Source organism: Pteropus medius, unplaced genomic scaffold, assembly GCF_902729225.1.
Source record: "Pteropus medius unplaced genomic scaffold, Ma_sr-lr_union100, whole genome shotgun sequence".
Taxonomy (NCBI): Eukaryota; Metazoa; Chordata; class Mammalia; order Chiroptera; family Pteropodidae; genus Pteropus; species Pteropus medius.
The window spans coordinates 11952234-11968654 of record NW_024350325.1 but is presented as its reverse complement, the minus strand read 5'-3'; the positions used below and the strand labels follow the sequence as shown (position 1 = coordinate 11968654).

Sequence of the window (16421 nt, the reverse complement as noted above, 5' to 3'; positions counted from 1 at the left end):
AACCTACCTCATAGAGTAGCATCTATCACCATAAATGTCATAAGAGTGATACTTAATAAAGGTAAATATTTTATTTGGGTGGTAGAAATATTTTTAAACTTCTTTAACATTCATATTTTTAAAAATTTCAGCTAAACATTAATATCCACTCAACCATTCAACACATATTTACAAAATATCTATTTCAGGCAAGGTACTATGCTGAATGCAAATACAAATATGACAAATTCTTATCTATCAAAGAATTTTAGGAACTGAGACACTGACACACTTGACAACAAGAACACATGGTTGAGCGCATAGGCCTTAAGCAGTTCAGAGGCAGGACTCCACATCGCACAACTCCAAGGGGAGCCATGCAGGTAGAGCATTCTGGAGCACAACTTATATTTCATTCCACATGAATGGTACCCGTGACCTGTAAGACAAATCAGGAAGCATGTCACAGTGCCAGTGGCAGGAGGCTGCTTTTGAAGAATAGGAAGGATGAAGAAACTAATGTGTTCCAGGAGAGTCTAGCTAAAGTAAAGAGAGAGAGGCAGGAGCTTAGGAGAAATATCTGCCAGCAAGTATTCTGAAGCCTGTGGCACAACACTGAAAAATGGCAGGAGATGCCTACTGGAAAGAGAGGAAGAAGCTGGATCTCACAAAGCTAAAAAACTCAGGATAAACTCAACAGGCCACCCAACAGGACTAAAAGTTGTGTTCTAGAAACATAGGTGTGTATGATCAATGAAGTAAAAGAGGCTGAAAGCAAAGAGAAAAAATTAAAGGCAGATATGTATGAAGGACATAAATGCAGTTCTTACAGAAGTCTGTTGCAGTGGTCCAGGTAAAGGCATGGATAGGGAACAGATGGAGAGGATGTTGCTATCTCTGAGAGGTCAAGACCAATTTGTTCGTTAACTAGAAACAGGATGGGGGACAGGGGCACAAGGAAGAAGAGTCAAAACAGAGTTCAGTGTGCTGAAATTTGAATCACTGCTTTTCCAGCCACATGACTTTTTTCCCCACTGGAGGCCTCAAAAGACATGATGGTCCATATTGCATCCCCTGGCTCCCCAGGCCACAGTAGCCTGACCAGCTGTAGACACCTAACTAAAGCAAGCCCTAACAGGTGCTCTTCCCTGGGAACCTGGACTTGGGGTCCTGCAAGACTAGGTTGAGCTGTGAGGCCCTGGCTCAGAAATCAGGGAGAGGGCAAAGCTGAAACCAGATGCTAAGAGTGGGGTAGAAGTCTGGCTGTGGGAAAAAGAGAATGAAGCAATTGCACAAAGAGAAGTTGATGAGAGGCCACGAAGCCCCAGAAAACACAGATGCCAGAGCTGCCTTTATACTGGTCAGTTATGTATTTCCCACCACTGGGTTCAATGAGCATGCTCTATATCATTAAAAAAATTCCTTTTAATTTGAGCTAGGTGGTGCATTCGACAACTATTTATTGTACACCTATTTTGTGCCAGGCATTGTGCTACATATGTACCACAGAGAGTGAGTTCGTCCCTCTTAACTGAAAGGGTGCTGATTAAGATACTAGGTAAAGGAAGTCAAAAGGAAAAGCAAGCATTAGATTTTAATCTTTTTTTTTTTTTTTAAGAAAGGGGTTTATGCTGGAGTGATAGTGATGACATGTTAAGTTAGAGATCCTGGGGGCCATTCAGGTGGACATGCTCCACAGGTCCCTGCCACATGGAACAAGCACTTAGAAGAGAAGGGCAGAATTTAAAACAGATTTGAGAGATGTCAACAGAGCAAGAATAATGAAAAAATGTTGCAGTGGATAAAATCTCCAGAAAGTGAATATAGAAAAAAAAAGAATCTAGGACTGAAGCAGGACTCACATTTAGGAAATGCTAAGAAAATGACAAGCTCTAACTTCAGTGCTCGGCTTAGGTACCTCCTCTCCAGGAAGGAGTTCCTGGATCCCAGAATAGGGCGAGCTGCTCTGGGTCCCCATCTCTGCTACCCAAGTGAGCCCACACAGCTTCCTCAGCCTCGGCTCCAGCCCCTGATGCTCCCAGAGAGAATGAGCACATCTTGTTGCCTGTTGATTCCCTACACCCAACACCCCTCTCACAGGTTCCTTGTTTCTGGAATGAAGGAAAGAGGATTGCTTGGAAAAAGAAGAAGAGCTAGGAGAATACCATGTGACAGAAAACAAAGGAAGAGGGAAAACTTCAGCCACTGCCAAAAGGAAAAGTAGGATGAAGTCCAAGAACAACAAAAAAACAACACCGATTTAACCACCGAGTGGAGCATGCTAACCAATGCCAAGCCTCAATAGGAGAAACGGTGAAGATGATAATTACTCAAGAAGTCTTAGATGAAGGGTTTAAAGATGTATGTGGAGAATACAGCATAAAACTTTCTCATATTTGCCTCACCATAGCCACTGTCTGAAGAAGTAGAAGATCCAGATTCTTGCTTTATGTTATAAAAGGTCACTTTGGAGTCAGCTTGATCCTTCCCAAGTGACCCACTGGCTTCTTCTGTACTCCAGCTCTCCATGTGCTGTTGACTCAGGATGTTACACTTCATGTTCTCCATTACTGATATAATCATATCTGCAGCATAAAAGTGGGCATTTTCCTGCAGAAGATAAAATTATCGGTTAAAATATAAGCATAATCAACTTTTTTTCCATTGAGAGGTATAAGATTAAAAAATTGAGAAGCTTTATTTAAGCGAAGTTATTGCATAAGTGTTCATTTAACTGAATTATCATATGTCATTATATAAAGCATAGCTTGTATCTTCCAGAGACACCACTATAATCAACAGACAACCCAAGCTGAACTCCCTGTGATATAAAATCCTAGGTTGGTGGTGGCTCTATGGTTGACATCACTCATCAGTCATGGCAGACTTTCCAGCTGAGCACTGACACTGCCTCAGAACCCTTCTCAGCTTGGGGCTTCTAGCAGCCTCTACCAATCAAATGCTGAAATGAAACCTATTTGTCATGCCTTATCAAGTGAAATTTCCAAATTTAAATCAGAACAGTGTTATCTAAGGGATTAACACTCTCTGTGGTTTAAAAAAGAAAAGAAAAAGAAGATATAGTTACCTTTTCTATATCAACAGGGAACGTTTCTTGTGAGAAGGAATTCAAAGAAATGCTTCTTCTACTGAATTGAACAGCACCTGCCAATACAGCAAGTTATTAAAAATGGAGCAAAAGAAGTTCAAAGATTATCTAAGAAAACAAAACAATTCTAGGGAGTGGCTTTTAAGTTTCATTTAAAAAAAATAGCGCAATTGTAGAATAAACTAGTATGTCAAAAGAAGAATGACCTTTTGATGGTAGGACTTGCAGATATTGCCTAATGATAATCATTTCTATGAGAGGCTATTGGAGTAACAAAGAAGACATGGAAGAACTACTGGAATGAAGAAGACCAATGAGGCAAAGAGGGTAGAAAGAGAAGAGGGTCATGGAAACTACCTAAAGGAGAGAGAGAGAAGAGTGAGAAAGAACAGTTTAGAAGAAAGGCATAAGAATTATGGAATCACTTTTATAACTCACTGTAATTGACCCAAAATTTCCTGTCTGCAGAAACAAAATATCTGAAAAATGTCAGATTTGCTTCCCTAAAACTGTCTTTCTCTAATCAAAAACAGAAGGAAACTACAGAGTGTATATTCTGCTGACTCATCCACTCTATACCCTAAGCCACTCCATTACTGGCAATGAACACCAGCAAAACACGAATGATTTGTCATGGTATTTTTATTGAAGCATTTAAGGTGAAACATTTTTGTGAGAGCCATAAGAACTGGATTGTCCCAAACTGCTAAATTAGAACAAAATGCTACAGATGTCTTGATGATTATATACAACTCTCAGGTGACAGAGAGACAAGCAGATTACTCAAATACCTTGCCTCATCTTCAAGAAAATGACTGTTCCATGGAAAACTTTGGACCTCTTAGCTTCAGAAGCCATCTGGGGTAGGCAAACTTCTTCTGAAAGACTACTAGGTAGTAAATACTGTAGGATCTGAGGTCCATACAGCATCTGTCCCAACTACTCAGTTCTGTCACTGTAGCTATAAACAAAACAAAGCTTTATTTGTAAAAATCAGGAAGCTGGCTGGATTTAACCCTAAGCTCAGTTTTTGGACCGAGTATAGAGGAAAAAGCAGAGAATGGGACAGTGTGGATTCCAGTTCCAGTTCTCCATGCACCAGCTGTGCCATCACATTAAAATTTCCTCATCCCTTAAATTGGCATAATTATCTATTAGGAGATTAAAGGAGCTAAGAATGCGAAAGTGCTCTGTAAATATGTAGATCCTATGCAAAAGAAGGAAGAGCAGAATTGTTTCTGACAGCCTCAGGATGTGCTTACCAACTTAAAGTAGTCTTTACCTACCACATTATCCAGAAAAGAAAACCCTGCTGCTGTTACTTGAGATGCAACAATCATAGGAAAATTCCATGACCTAGTGACAAATGCCTTTCTCACCACTGTTGCCCCATACTAAAGAAAGAAGGAACTCAATCACCCAGGACTTTATTTTTTAATCCCATGGAATGAATTCCCTTACCAAGTTTAAGAGATACTCACAAAAGACTGAGTTGTTTTTAAAGGTACTTAGCGAGATCGCTGGGAATCATTGTCTTTGGACAAAAGGGGCTGGGGTACCTGTTTTTTACCCAGGAAAAGGACAAAGGTGGTACATATATAAAATAGAATATTATTCAGCTGTAAGAAGAGATGAAATACTGTCATTTGTGACAGGAATGGACCTCGAGATAATCATGCTAAGCAAAATAAGTCAGATAGAAAAAGTTGAAAACCACATGATACCACTTATATGTGAGATATAAATCTAAAAGCAATAAATCAACATGACAAACAAATAGAGACTCATGGATATGGACAGTAAGTAACTAGTGGTTACCAGAGGGTGGAGGAAGGGAGAAGGTAAATGGGGTAAAAGGGGTCAAATATGTGGTGACAGAAAGAAAGAAATCTAACTATAGGTGGTGAACACACAATGCAATATATATATGACTTACTGTTGAATCGTACACTTGAAACTTATGGGATTCTGTTAATCAGTGTCACCATAATAAAAAAAGAAAAAAAGAAAAGATAAAATTTCATTGACTTTGACCTAGAACTATTCTGTTATATTATAGAACTATTCTATTCTATTTTAACAGAAATAGAAATTAACTCAAAGCATGAATATAACAATGAATATTTAAAAATAAAATAAGCATGCTACAAATTTTAAGAACAATAGCTAATTTATTGACTCTTTAGTGGCATTTTGAATGGATTATCTCCTTTCAGGTATTCCAGTATTTTAGGAATATATTCATTACCTCATAGACGTAGGAGCCCTTGTTTTAATTTAAAAAAAAAAAAAGAAAGAAAAAGAAAAAGGTTTTGTATAGCCTTTGGGGAATTGTGGTTACTGTTTTTTAAATCTTAGTTATTTTCTAGTCACACTTTGTTCAGGTACATAGGTGAAACAAGTTCATTTCCTCGTAAGTACTGGTGTGCAACAGAGCCCACTCTGTCTGGAAACACCTTCCACCAGTATAGCAAAGTGAGAGCACTTACAATGCTCTCCCTTGCAGACAATGAGTGGAAGTTCCTGATGGCCCACACCAGCTCAAAGATGGCAGATGGCACTGATTATCAACTAAGCTGAGTTAAGATGACATTTCCCTGCAGTCTAAGGAGAAAGGAAATACTTGATTTCACCATCTATGATGGTGCAGGTGGCTGGGCCTAAAACAATATTAAATGAGCTACTGCACTGGCTTCTGGTCAAAGTGGAAACCCACGATCTTTTTTTCTTAAGAGGAAGACAGTAAGACAGGCTTTAGACCTTTAAACACAGACAAAGCAAATGTGTGAACGGACAGGAATGAAGGAAGTCCCCGACTAAAGTTACCTTCACCAGTGGAAACTGGCAGGTGGGAAGGTGTGAAACAAGCACTGTCAGCCTCAGAATGTGGGGAAGTTGCCAAAATCTTGGAGCGTGTGAACACAGACATCCAAGGAGAGCATCCCGGGAGCACTGTCCGCTCTTGTGTTGCAGTAAAAGAAAAGCTGTTGCTCTTTCCACCTGAGCTTCCCATGGAACCCACAGTGTCCTTCGACAATACTGTCTCCACTAGAGAGTATTCAAGAGACAATGGTGAAGGGCCCAAGGGAGAGGCGCCATCCCCCACAAAGTAGCTGCCACTGTTGCCCACTGTTGGCATTTGGAGGGGCAAATCCTGCAGCGGTTGCTGCACACACTGGGGGTTAATCCAGGTAGCTTTGTGCCTCGTGAACCTGAGGTCTGATTGGCAAGCGGGGTGGCCAGTGTCCAGGAGTCTGGGTGAACCATCAATGCTGCCAGGGTATTCACTGCCCCCTTCCCAGGGGTCCACAAGAGAATCCTCCCGGCCCGAAGACTGTGACACCATCTTTCCAGGCTCAGGGCTGATGTAAATTCCGTTGTTCTACTAGATTAAGGCCTTGAACTCACTATGTGGTCGGCTGGAGTGCTGGAGAGCTTATCTGCAGTGAGCAAGAATCATTCAAGATAAATAAGGGCTCAATCATATTTTTAACTCCAAATCCCTTTAAGGAGGCAAAAAAACAAAAACAAAAAATAAAGTTTGCACTTCACCCTAAACAACAAAATATATTCTCTTGAATTTATAAGACAAACAAACATACAAACAAACGAACCAGCCATAAACTAGCAGCCAACATAGGGGGTATTGGGGTAGGAAAGGGTTTTCAAAGCATAAAAATAATTGAAAGTTATTGTTATTATAAGGGTAAAGTCATATGAAGATACTGCTAATAAAACATATAAAATATAAAACATCCACGCATTATTCCAATAAAATTAAATGTCAAACCCAAAATAGGAATACAATCTGGAAATAAAGACACATTTTCATAGTTTATTTTTATTTAGTTTGTGTTTCAACAAAGTAGACAATGGCCTGTGAGACTGCAGACAATAGCACTAAAAACTTTGTTTCATGTAACTTACATTAGCTTATAATACTTACATTATAATAACAATATAAATTTATGATTAGCTTACAATATCTAAAGAACACAGTATGAATATAGAATGTATCTTAAAAATGGTCCGCTCACTTTAAGCTTAGTTTTTAGCTTTAGTAAATAAGATAATGATTAAAATGTCAAGAGCTACACAATGAGAAGCACTCTCATCACTGTAATTACAGGCCCAGCACATGTAATCTTCTCCCACTGTCCTTCACATTGTAAAGCTCAAAGCAACCATCAACAGCAAAAGCAAGGTTAGCAAGGTGAAGGGGTAGAGACAGTCTGCTTAGGCGAGTTTAGCCTAAATGAAGGGTAGAGTACAAAGGTATGGAGTGAAGGTGAGTGTCTAGTCCGTTCCAGGGCTTTCTATACCATTGTTATGTATGTAGATGGCTCCCACATGGATCTCTGCCTATTTGACATCTGTCCAGCAGGCATGGCTACCTGATACCCAAAAGGAGACACTGATTTACCCCAAACCTGTTCCTTCCAGGTTTTCTTCATCTCAGGAAACAGGCCTATAGTAGCTGACACTACAAATCTAGGAGTCATCTCTGATCCTATCTTTCCATATCTGTAACCCATTAGCAAGTTTTTAACTATAGCTACCACCCAAGTCTAAGTCACCATCTTCTCTCACCTGGATCTCCTGCTATCTTCTCAATGGGTTTCCCTGCTTCTACTTGTCTAGTTATAATCAGGAGGTATTCAGAGAGATCTTTTATAAACCTAAGTCAGATTCCCCTAATCAACACTCCGCCACCCCACACCGACTCCGATAGTCCCATCAAATCTAAAATAAAATCCAAAATTCTTACCTTGTCCTTACAGCATGACATGTTCCTACCTTGCAGATTTCTCTTACTTTTCTTTGTCCTAACCACGCAGCAAGGTTTTGAGTCCTACAAGCTTTTGCATACCCTAATGATGCTGTTCTAGTCCCTCTGCCTAGAATGCTGTTTCCCCGAATGATCACTCATCTGGCTCCTTTCTAGCTTATTGCTTGCCTTGGTTTATGAATTACTTCCTCAAGAAGTCTTGCCTAACTACCTCTCTTAAAGTAGTTCCCTGGTTACTCCATATCACATCACTTCCTGATATTTTTTTGGCTCCTTACTGTCATTCCTCTCCATCTCCCTGACTATAAGCTCCATGAGAGCAGGGGCCTTGTCCTTGGCAAGGTCACAGAGTTGCACACAGGGGTTCAATAAAAGTTATAGACTAAATGAACAAATCCAACAAAGTAGAAATAAAATCATGAGCTAGAGAAACAACTTCTATGGTAGATATAACTGCTCTATTACTGTGGCAGCATTATTCATATAAGGATAGAACTAAATCCATTTTTCCTAAAGATATGAAAATTTTCTCATCCAATGCTTACAAATAGACCAAAAAAAGATACATGTGAAAATTCTATGAAAAATCCTTGGGTTTTCTTGATTCTAGGTCATACCTTTTGGATACAGATATGTATATACGCCATCCTGAAAACACTGGACAATCTTCAAATCACCACTCACAAAATGTCACAGGATACGATGGCAACTGGCAGAACTTGCTACCCTGAAGTGCTCATCTTCCTTTTCCTGACCGCTAATCTCACCTTACACCCCAATTTCTCTTCGCCACAAGTCTTTATCTTCTCCAATAATTTGGGGTGTTATAACTACAAAGGAAACCATGACTATGTTTTTATAAAATGCCAAAAACACAGAAGCCTAGAGTAAAAAGTGAAGCACTCTTATTGCATCATCCACCAACCCTACTTCATTCCTAGGAATAACATTGCTAACCGTTTTATTCCTTCCAGGTCTTTTTCTATGAATTAATGTACATATGTCAGATTGAAGATATGCTTTGTTTTCTATACACACACATGGGATTATATTGGACATACTCTACAACCTACCTTCTTTTACTCTCAATAATATGTTCTGAGGGTATATATCATGTCATTCTTCTTAACTGTCTTACCACTTTCTATAGTATAAGTGTATCGTAATTTACTTACCCAGATTCCTATTGATGGAAATTTATTTTTAGTTTTTCACTATTAAAAAATATACAGCAATGAACATCTTTGTTCATATTGCTTTTTATTGGCTTTCATTTGCCAGATCTTTTCTCTTATTAGTTCTAATTTTAGTTCTGCGTCCATAGCTCATGCTAACCTATTTTTATGTCATATCTGTTTTTGTGGTGGAAGATGACAGATGTGAAATCATATGAAAAACAAACCTTCAAACAAGTGATAAGTAATAGTGATCCATGTGTTTTTTTAATAAACAGATTAAAGTCAATAGTTCAAAGAGAATGATGTCATTTATGAGCCTCCTAGATATGAAATTGACTTAATTGCATTGAGCAAAACCAGACTTCCTTATAAAAAGTAATTTTCCGAAGCAAGTGCTTGCTCCACTTCCTTCTAGAAAGGTGTTCTTGCTTTACACAAATAACTAGCATCTGCTGGCTTTGCCAGATTATAAAATGAGAACATTCTAGAGCTGGAATAGGCCCACAGAGATTAAAAGCCATGTCCAAGGTCACAGCTGGGTACTGGCAGAGAGAGGATGACAAGCCAAGTTGGAGCATAAGTTTCTCTAAGAGGCAGACTGACACACAGAGGAGACAGCAATGATTGAGAACAAAGTCCAGGCCTTAGTGATAGAAGGTCAACATCTCCATTTCTTGATCTTCAGATCAGATCATCTGTAAGATACCGTGGTATAGTTTCTTGTTGGTTGCTTGTTGCCACATTGCTTGTAGTCTGTTAGCTATTCAATTGAACAAATAGCATTGTTTTTGTTTTGGTAGCACTGGGGTAACAGTAGTGACTAAAATAAGCTTCCTGCCATCCAGTTTACATTCTGGTAGAGGGAAGATAGTGACTAAACAAACATTCACATATTTCAGGTACCGACAGGCAATAAATAGGTAATGTGGGTCTAAGCAATACTTGGCATCTTCTCAAAGTGCATCTCACCGTCACGAATGGGGTCCTTTGAATCAAAGATGCAAAGATATGTACAAAGATAAAATCAATTTTCAAAAACATTTTAAAGGTAGAGAAATCAAGTTGTAAAGTTTACTGTCATTTCTATTGAGAGTTTCCTATTGAGGGGAAGGTAAGCACAGGTCAGATTACCAGTTAACAGATACACAGCAGCAAAAGTCCTAGGGACAAGAAGAGACCACAGAACTCCCCTGCCAAGTCATTCATTCTAGGCACATCCCTGCCCATCCGTCAGTGGTCCCATTGAGAATGACTGCTTCACTAGAACCACTACAGCCATGGTATCAGCTAGAAAGATGCAACCTTTTTAAGAGGGGCAGGTGACTCAGCAAGGCATGAACCAACATGACCTGTATAGAGAGCCCAAAAAGTCTTTCAGACCATAAGCAGCCAGCGCTTTGATGGTAGATGAGCAGCTTTAGCTTCTTAACAATGTTAAAGTTACTCCATGACGAGGCACAAATAAGATTTAGGATTTCATCTGCCCCCAAACTAAACCGCTAACTGAAGACACGAATGGGACCATCAGAGTGAAAACTCATCTTAAATTTTACTTTCTCAGTGAAGCCTTCCTGGTCACCCTATAAGTAATGGCAACTGTCCCTCCCCAAAAGTTCCTGTCTCCTTCCAAATCCTTATTTTTCTCTTTACTCCTTAGCACTAATCCTCGTTTTATTTAACCTCAATGACTAACACCCACTAGAATGTAAAATCTCTGAGGGCAAGTTTTTAAAAAAAAATTATTTTGTACACTACTCTGTCCCCAGAACCTAGAAACAGGGCCACAAATAGGTACTCAATAAATATATTCTAAGTATATGAATGAGTGAACAAACGAATGAACAATACATAAGTATGATTATGTTGATTATTCCTATTGTCCAAGAAAGGAAGAAAAGATGTCACCCTTTAGAAAAAATCAGAGGTCACAGCCTAAAATGTCTGCCAACCATTTCCTTAGAATAAAGGATGTTAGAGAATAGAAGTCACAAACGAGAGTTGAGGGTGAAAGGTAAAATTCACTTCTATCAATTTTATGGTGTCTTACTAAGCACCCCCACTCTCAAGCAATAAACAAATGCAAGCAAACAAAGAGTAAATGGATCTTTAACCATAGCATGTGAGCTATTTGGTTAACACAGTTCCCCAGAACCTCTTCCCCTCTTTTTGTATCTACTTCCCTTCACGCTTTGACTTTAAACAAAGACTAACATCCTCAAAGACTCAACAGACTAACACTATCATAACATATCAAACAGAAACCATTTCAATGCTCAATAATGTGATGCCACAAAGAGTGAACTATAACTTTCACACAGCTGCACCTTCACTGCAGCAAGTGAACACTGTGTTCTAATGCTAAAACCCTAGGAAGGAAACATGTTGCAATGGTGGGTTCACAAGGACTCTTCTAAGACCAATTTAGCCTTTGGCAATGACCCTTAATTCTGAAGATTCGTTGTCAGAAGAATACAGAGGAACGACAGAAAATAGTTAAGAGAAATACATGAGTTGGGGTGAGAAAGTGACTCAATGAAGGCAAAGATCAAAGAACTCCAGATATTTTATCTAATAATACCATACAGTTGTCCAATACACATACATGATTAACTTCCTATGGTCAATGCATATGTCATACTTTCCACTCTCACTCTTCACAATGATAACTCGTGATATTTCAGATTTCATTATGCCTATTTGAGGAATGAAATGGAGACTGTTAGGGGACTTGCCCAAAATCTCACCATTAGTAATTAGCAGAAGTAGAACAAAAAAATCTGACACCTGATCCAAAGCTCTTTCCGCTGGTATCATTCTGTTGGACTAAAATTAGCAGAATATTTCCTATTTCATTAGCCAAGTAATTTTTTAAAAATTTCTCATCAGATTTGTCACAAAACATAGGATTAAGAGCCACACAGCTATTTTTGATTTCATGTTGTCATAAAATTTCCCCAGAATTTTATAATTATAGCCTTCCTATTTATAAAAATAATTATTTGCACATACATCTCCAATATAAAACTATTTATTTATAAACCTTACACATCCACAGCTATTATATGAAATGTCCAGAACAGGAAAACCCACAGAGACAGAAAGCGAATCAGTGCTTAGGGCAAGGGAAAGGGGATGGAAAGACAGGGAGTGACTACTAAAGGGTACGGAGTATCTTTGTGAAGTTCTAAATGTGGCATAAATCTGTTAATGCATTAAAAACACTGAATTGTTTATTTAAATGGGCGAATTGTATGTTATGTGAATTCTATCTGAATCTCAATAGTGCTGTCAAAAAAATAACAGGAAGAAGTACCTATCCCCCTTCAAAAAAGTCAGAAGACTAAAGAGCACGGGTATTTCATGGGATACAGGAATCAAAGGAGAGCAAGCTTTAAGTCAGGCTGTAAACAAAGGCACTGAAAGTTAAAAGGGGAAATAGAGAGTAAATAAAGGGTGTAGACCCCAGAAGAAAAATTCCTTTGATATAAAGAGCAAGACGGAATTTATCTGCTTAGATGAACTTCCCATCATCAATTGAGGGCCCACATTTTATGAAAAATAAGAGTCTAGGGACATTTGCTGTAAGGGGCTCTTCAAGTGTTCTGTACACCAGGAAGAACCTCGGACTTAACTCTGGGCTTCCTGCACTGTGCCTTGGGTGCTTACACAGTCTGAGTCAACTATTATAAGGAAGTTCCTTGTCTCCTCTTTTTGACAAATGAATAGACCTGCCCCGTCCAATCAGAACTGCATAATTTGGATGCCTCATTTACATAAAAAAGACCTAATTGAGAACCTGGGTAGGAACTTTCGCTATAAAAGGCAGTCTCCCCTTTGTTTCAGTGGAACACAATTTAGGTTTCTACTCTTGTGTTTCCTGGACTGCAGCAACTTTTGCTCGAATAAATGCATTTTATTTATTAGTCTAAAATTAATTTTGGTTTACAAGGAAATACTTAATAAGTGTGCCTAAAGTAGGTATGAAGAGGAGAAAGGAAGTACAAGTGAAAACAACTGAATCATCTAGAAAAAGAAAAAAAAAAAAAAGGACTGATAAAGACAGATCATCAGCATGATGGCTAGCAGTAATTGGGCACCGATTGCCAGACTCTACACTGAGGGCTTCAGGCATCCATCTTCACCTTTAAACCAGCACTGTAAGGGAGGTTCTGCTGGTCCCAATTTATAGATGGGAAACAAAGTCAAAGAGGTTAAGTACTGTGGTTATGTTTGGTTAAGTGCCTATCTTTTTAGAAATATTTAGAAATAATCGATAGAATTTCTTGAATTTGCTTTAATACAGTAGAAAGTGTTGGTGGGAGATATAGGTAAAACACAATTGACCATATTGATAACTCTTGAAGGTAGGAGATGAGTACATCTCTACTTTTAAGATTGAAATTTTTCATAAGAAAAGTCCCTAAGTTAAAAAAAAAAAATTTGCTGTATCTGTCCAAATGTCCCTAAGTTATCTCTCTGACCTCCTTATCTACTACCTTTATACTGGCACATCTCTCTATCCCTCCCATCTTTATTTAAAATACCTTTAGATTGAAACCTACCATCGCCCTTTTTAAAACTGCATCCCTACATGTATACACTATCCTTATTTACTGTATCTACTATTTTATTAAGCCCTATTTTTTTCCCCATAGCTCTCATCTTCTGATATCTTACCTATCATCAACAGTTCATAACTCACACTTATATGGAATTCGTTATGTGCCTGGAACTGTTTTAAATTTTCTACACACACACACACACACACACATGATCCTCCTAACAATCTCTGTATGAGGTTGATATAACATCACTATCTTCATTTTACAGATAAGAAACTGAGGCACAGCTAGTAAATAGAGCCAGTTTACATCCAGACAGTCTTGCTCCCAAGTCCACAGTTTTACCCACAACAGCACAGGAGTGAAGAAAAGACCTTTACGTTCTCATGGATCCAAACAACTCTCCGGAATTCAAAATGTCTGCTGTAAATCCAGCAACATCTGTGACATTGACATGCTTACCTCCCTCAGCCCAAGTATCCAAACTAAGAGTGAGCAACAACAAAAAACCGGTTTTTATATAGGTCCTGGGACAGTTTAAATGATTTGACAATTGAGCCATATTATTTAAAATATCCTTAAAATATGCATATACAAAAGTTCAAGTCTCCTCTCACGTACCAGATTTAAAGTGGCTGTTATGTACCAAAAGCTGTAGTCTAAGAACAATTTTCAAATAAAGAATAGGGGAAGTACTTTACATATATTGAGTCGTTTTCTGATCCATTATAGTTTATTGGAAAAGAAGGTAGAAAGAAAAGTGTTAGGATAAAAATAAAAAATCCACCATCCAATTTTCATCACATGAAACCAACTAATGAAAAGCACCTGCTGGCTGTGAGTGCTTTTTTTCAATGTTACCTAAGAAGGGGAGCAGAGTTTGCCACCCAAAATATGCCTCTTTAGGATACTATTTTAGGCTGGTTAATTTCAAGAAACAACAGACATGGGAGAAGCTCGGAAAATCAAATAGAAGTTACCCTTTATAAAAAGACATTTACCCAAGGACATTTGAAAGGGAAATCTCCATTTTAAGGCTGCTTCTCTCGCAGCATCTGGAAGTGAGGACATTTAAATCTCTAGAAACTATTATCAATGGAGAAAGCACCGACTTAAATCTGCATAACAATCTTACTCTTGTTTGCTGTACTCTTTCTGGTAACCTTCCTTAACTGACTCCTCACTCTCAACAGCTTCTTTTGTCTTTAGCTAAAAGTGGTACTTAAGATGATGACTTCTGCCATTTCTGCAAGTTACTCAGTTATCCTGGGTCTCTCTCATCTATACAGGAAGTATACATATTGTTAAATTTTTTTTTCTCCTGCTAATCTCATGTCAATTTGATTATTAGACCAGCCAGAAGAACCAGAGGAAAGCTTTTTCTCCCTTACGCCTGCAAAAACAAACAAACAAACAAGCGTTCAGGTCTAAGTTATATTTATCTCTTTTGATAAATGTTAAGTTAAAGATCTAAGAACAGAACTAAAGTTATTTTAGGGAAAAAATCATTTTCAAACAACTCTTGGGCAGATGATATGAAGTGCGCAGTTAATTTCAGCTTCTATTCATTTGCCATTTTCCAGTCTAATGTTACAGATGACAAAAACACTTGACTCTGAAACTTCCTTTTATTTACTGAAAAGTACTTCTTGTCCACAGTTCACACTTCACATTCTAGTGAGAAATAATGTATTCATTCATTATCACCATTTTGTGGATGAGAAAACAGAGCCAGAAAACGGAAAACAAGACCACATAACAACCCAGTGGCATTCTCAGGGTCCATACTGTGGAAACTTATTCCAGATCCCTGTTTCACCCCTAATGCCACCTCTATATGTGGAATAAAACACAGTGCAGAAGTTAAAAAAAAAAATCACGAGTCCCAATCAAATATAATTTCTATACCAACTTGAGAGAATTTACTTAATAGCTGTAACCTTTGGCCAAGGCTCTCTGTGCTTCCTTTGCAGGACTGTGAAAACTAAATGAACTGTAACATGCATATCTTAGTTGGAAATGCAATATTCTATCTAAGTTAGCTTTATTATCACCATCATTGGTATAATTTTATAAAGACTTACAGTTCACTTTAAGTCGACACAATTAAGGAGACTCTGGTTTTATTTCTCAGTCTCCTAACAGAGTCATCCTTAACTCTTGTCAATTAAAATAGAAAAAACAATCAGAGGACTGATTTGGTATCCTGGAATGATACAATATGACACAAAGGCACTAGTATTTCTCATGTTTATAATATCTGACAGGATAGGCATGCTTATTTGTATCCCTTCAAATTAGTGGGGGTGGGGGGGGATGTACTCTTTCTGGAGTTCTTTATCTATCTTCCTCAAATGCTTATTCTTGGAATGTTTATCCTTGGCTCTGACAGAATTTTCGTGTCAGAAATCAAGAACTCCAACTTGAAAGCAAACGATGTGTTCAGAGTTAAGTGATCTCATGAAGAACATGTCTGATCAAATCTAACTCGCCTGGGGCCACGACTTTCAATTTTCATCAATGTGCCTAGCAGCTCCCCCACTTTGTACAGGCCCCAAAGAAGTTGATTAAAAAAAAAAAAAGGCAAAGTTCCTGACGTCACACCGTGACGGGCAGTTTCAGGAGGCAGTGAAGAGGAACTGCAAGAAGAGATTGAGAAAGACACATCCGGCCACTTTGGACAGGTAATTTGGAAAACTCCAGCACTGCCCTGAAGTTGCTGTCTTAACTCCCTGCTCCAAACAAGTTACTGTTCGTGGCCAGGAGGAAGGTGTGGCAGCAATGTGGTGATACCTTAATTTATC

General features: G+C 38.4%; 1 protein-coding gene across 9 annotated transcripts in view; it reads right to left on the bottom strand.

The window, feature by feature from the left end:
- Positions 1-16421, bottom strand: part of RUBCNL (rubicon like autophagy enhancer) — a 39793-nt gene that overhangs the window by 21684 nt on the left and 1688 nt on the right. For 4 of the 9 annotated variants that reach the window (XM_039839460.1, XM_039839458.1, XM_039839459.1 and 1 more), the window contains 3 exons: positions 5915-6528; positions 3068-3144; positions 2385-2589 (listed from right to left, as the gene is read on the bottom strand). In XM_039839460.1, coding sequence (XP_039695394.1) covers positions 2385-2589; positions 3068-3144; positions 5915-6434 — 802 coding nt within the window. In that variant the 5' untranslated portion in view covers positions 6435-6528. Of the gene's footprint in view, positions 1-2384; positions 2590-3067; positions 3145-5914; positions 16179-16421 lie in introns of those variants that run through there. The other 5 variants (XM_039839462.1, XM_039839461.1, XM_039839457.1 and 2 more) reach the window with 4 other exon arrangements.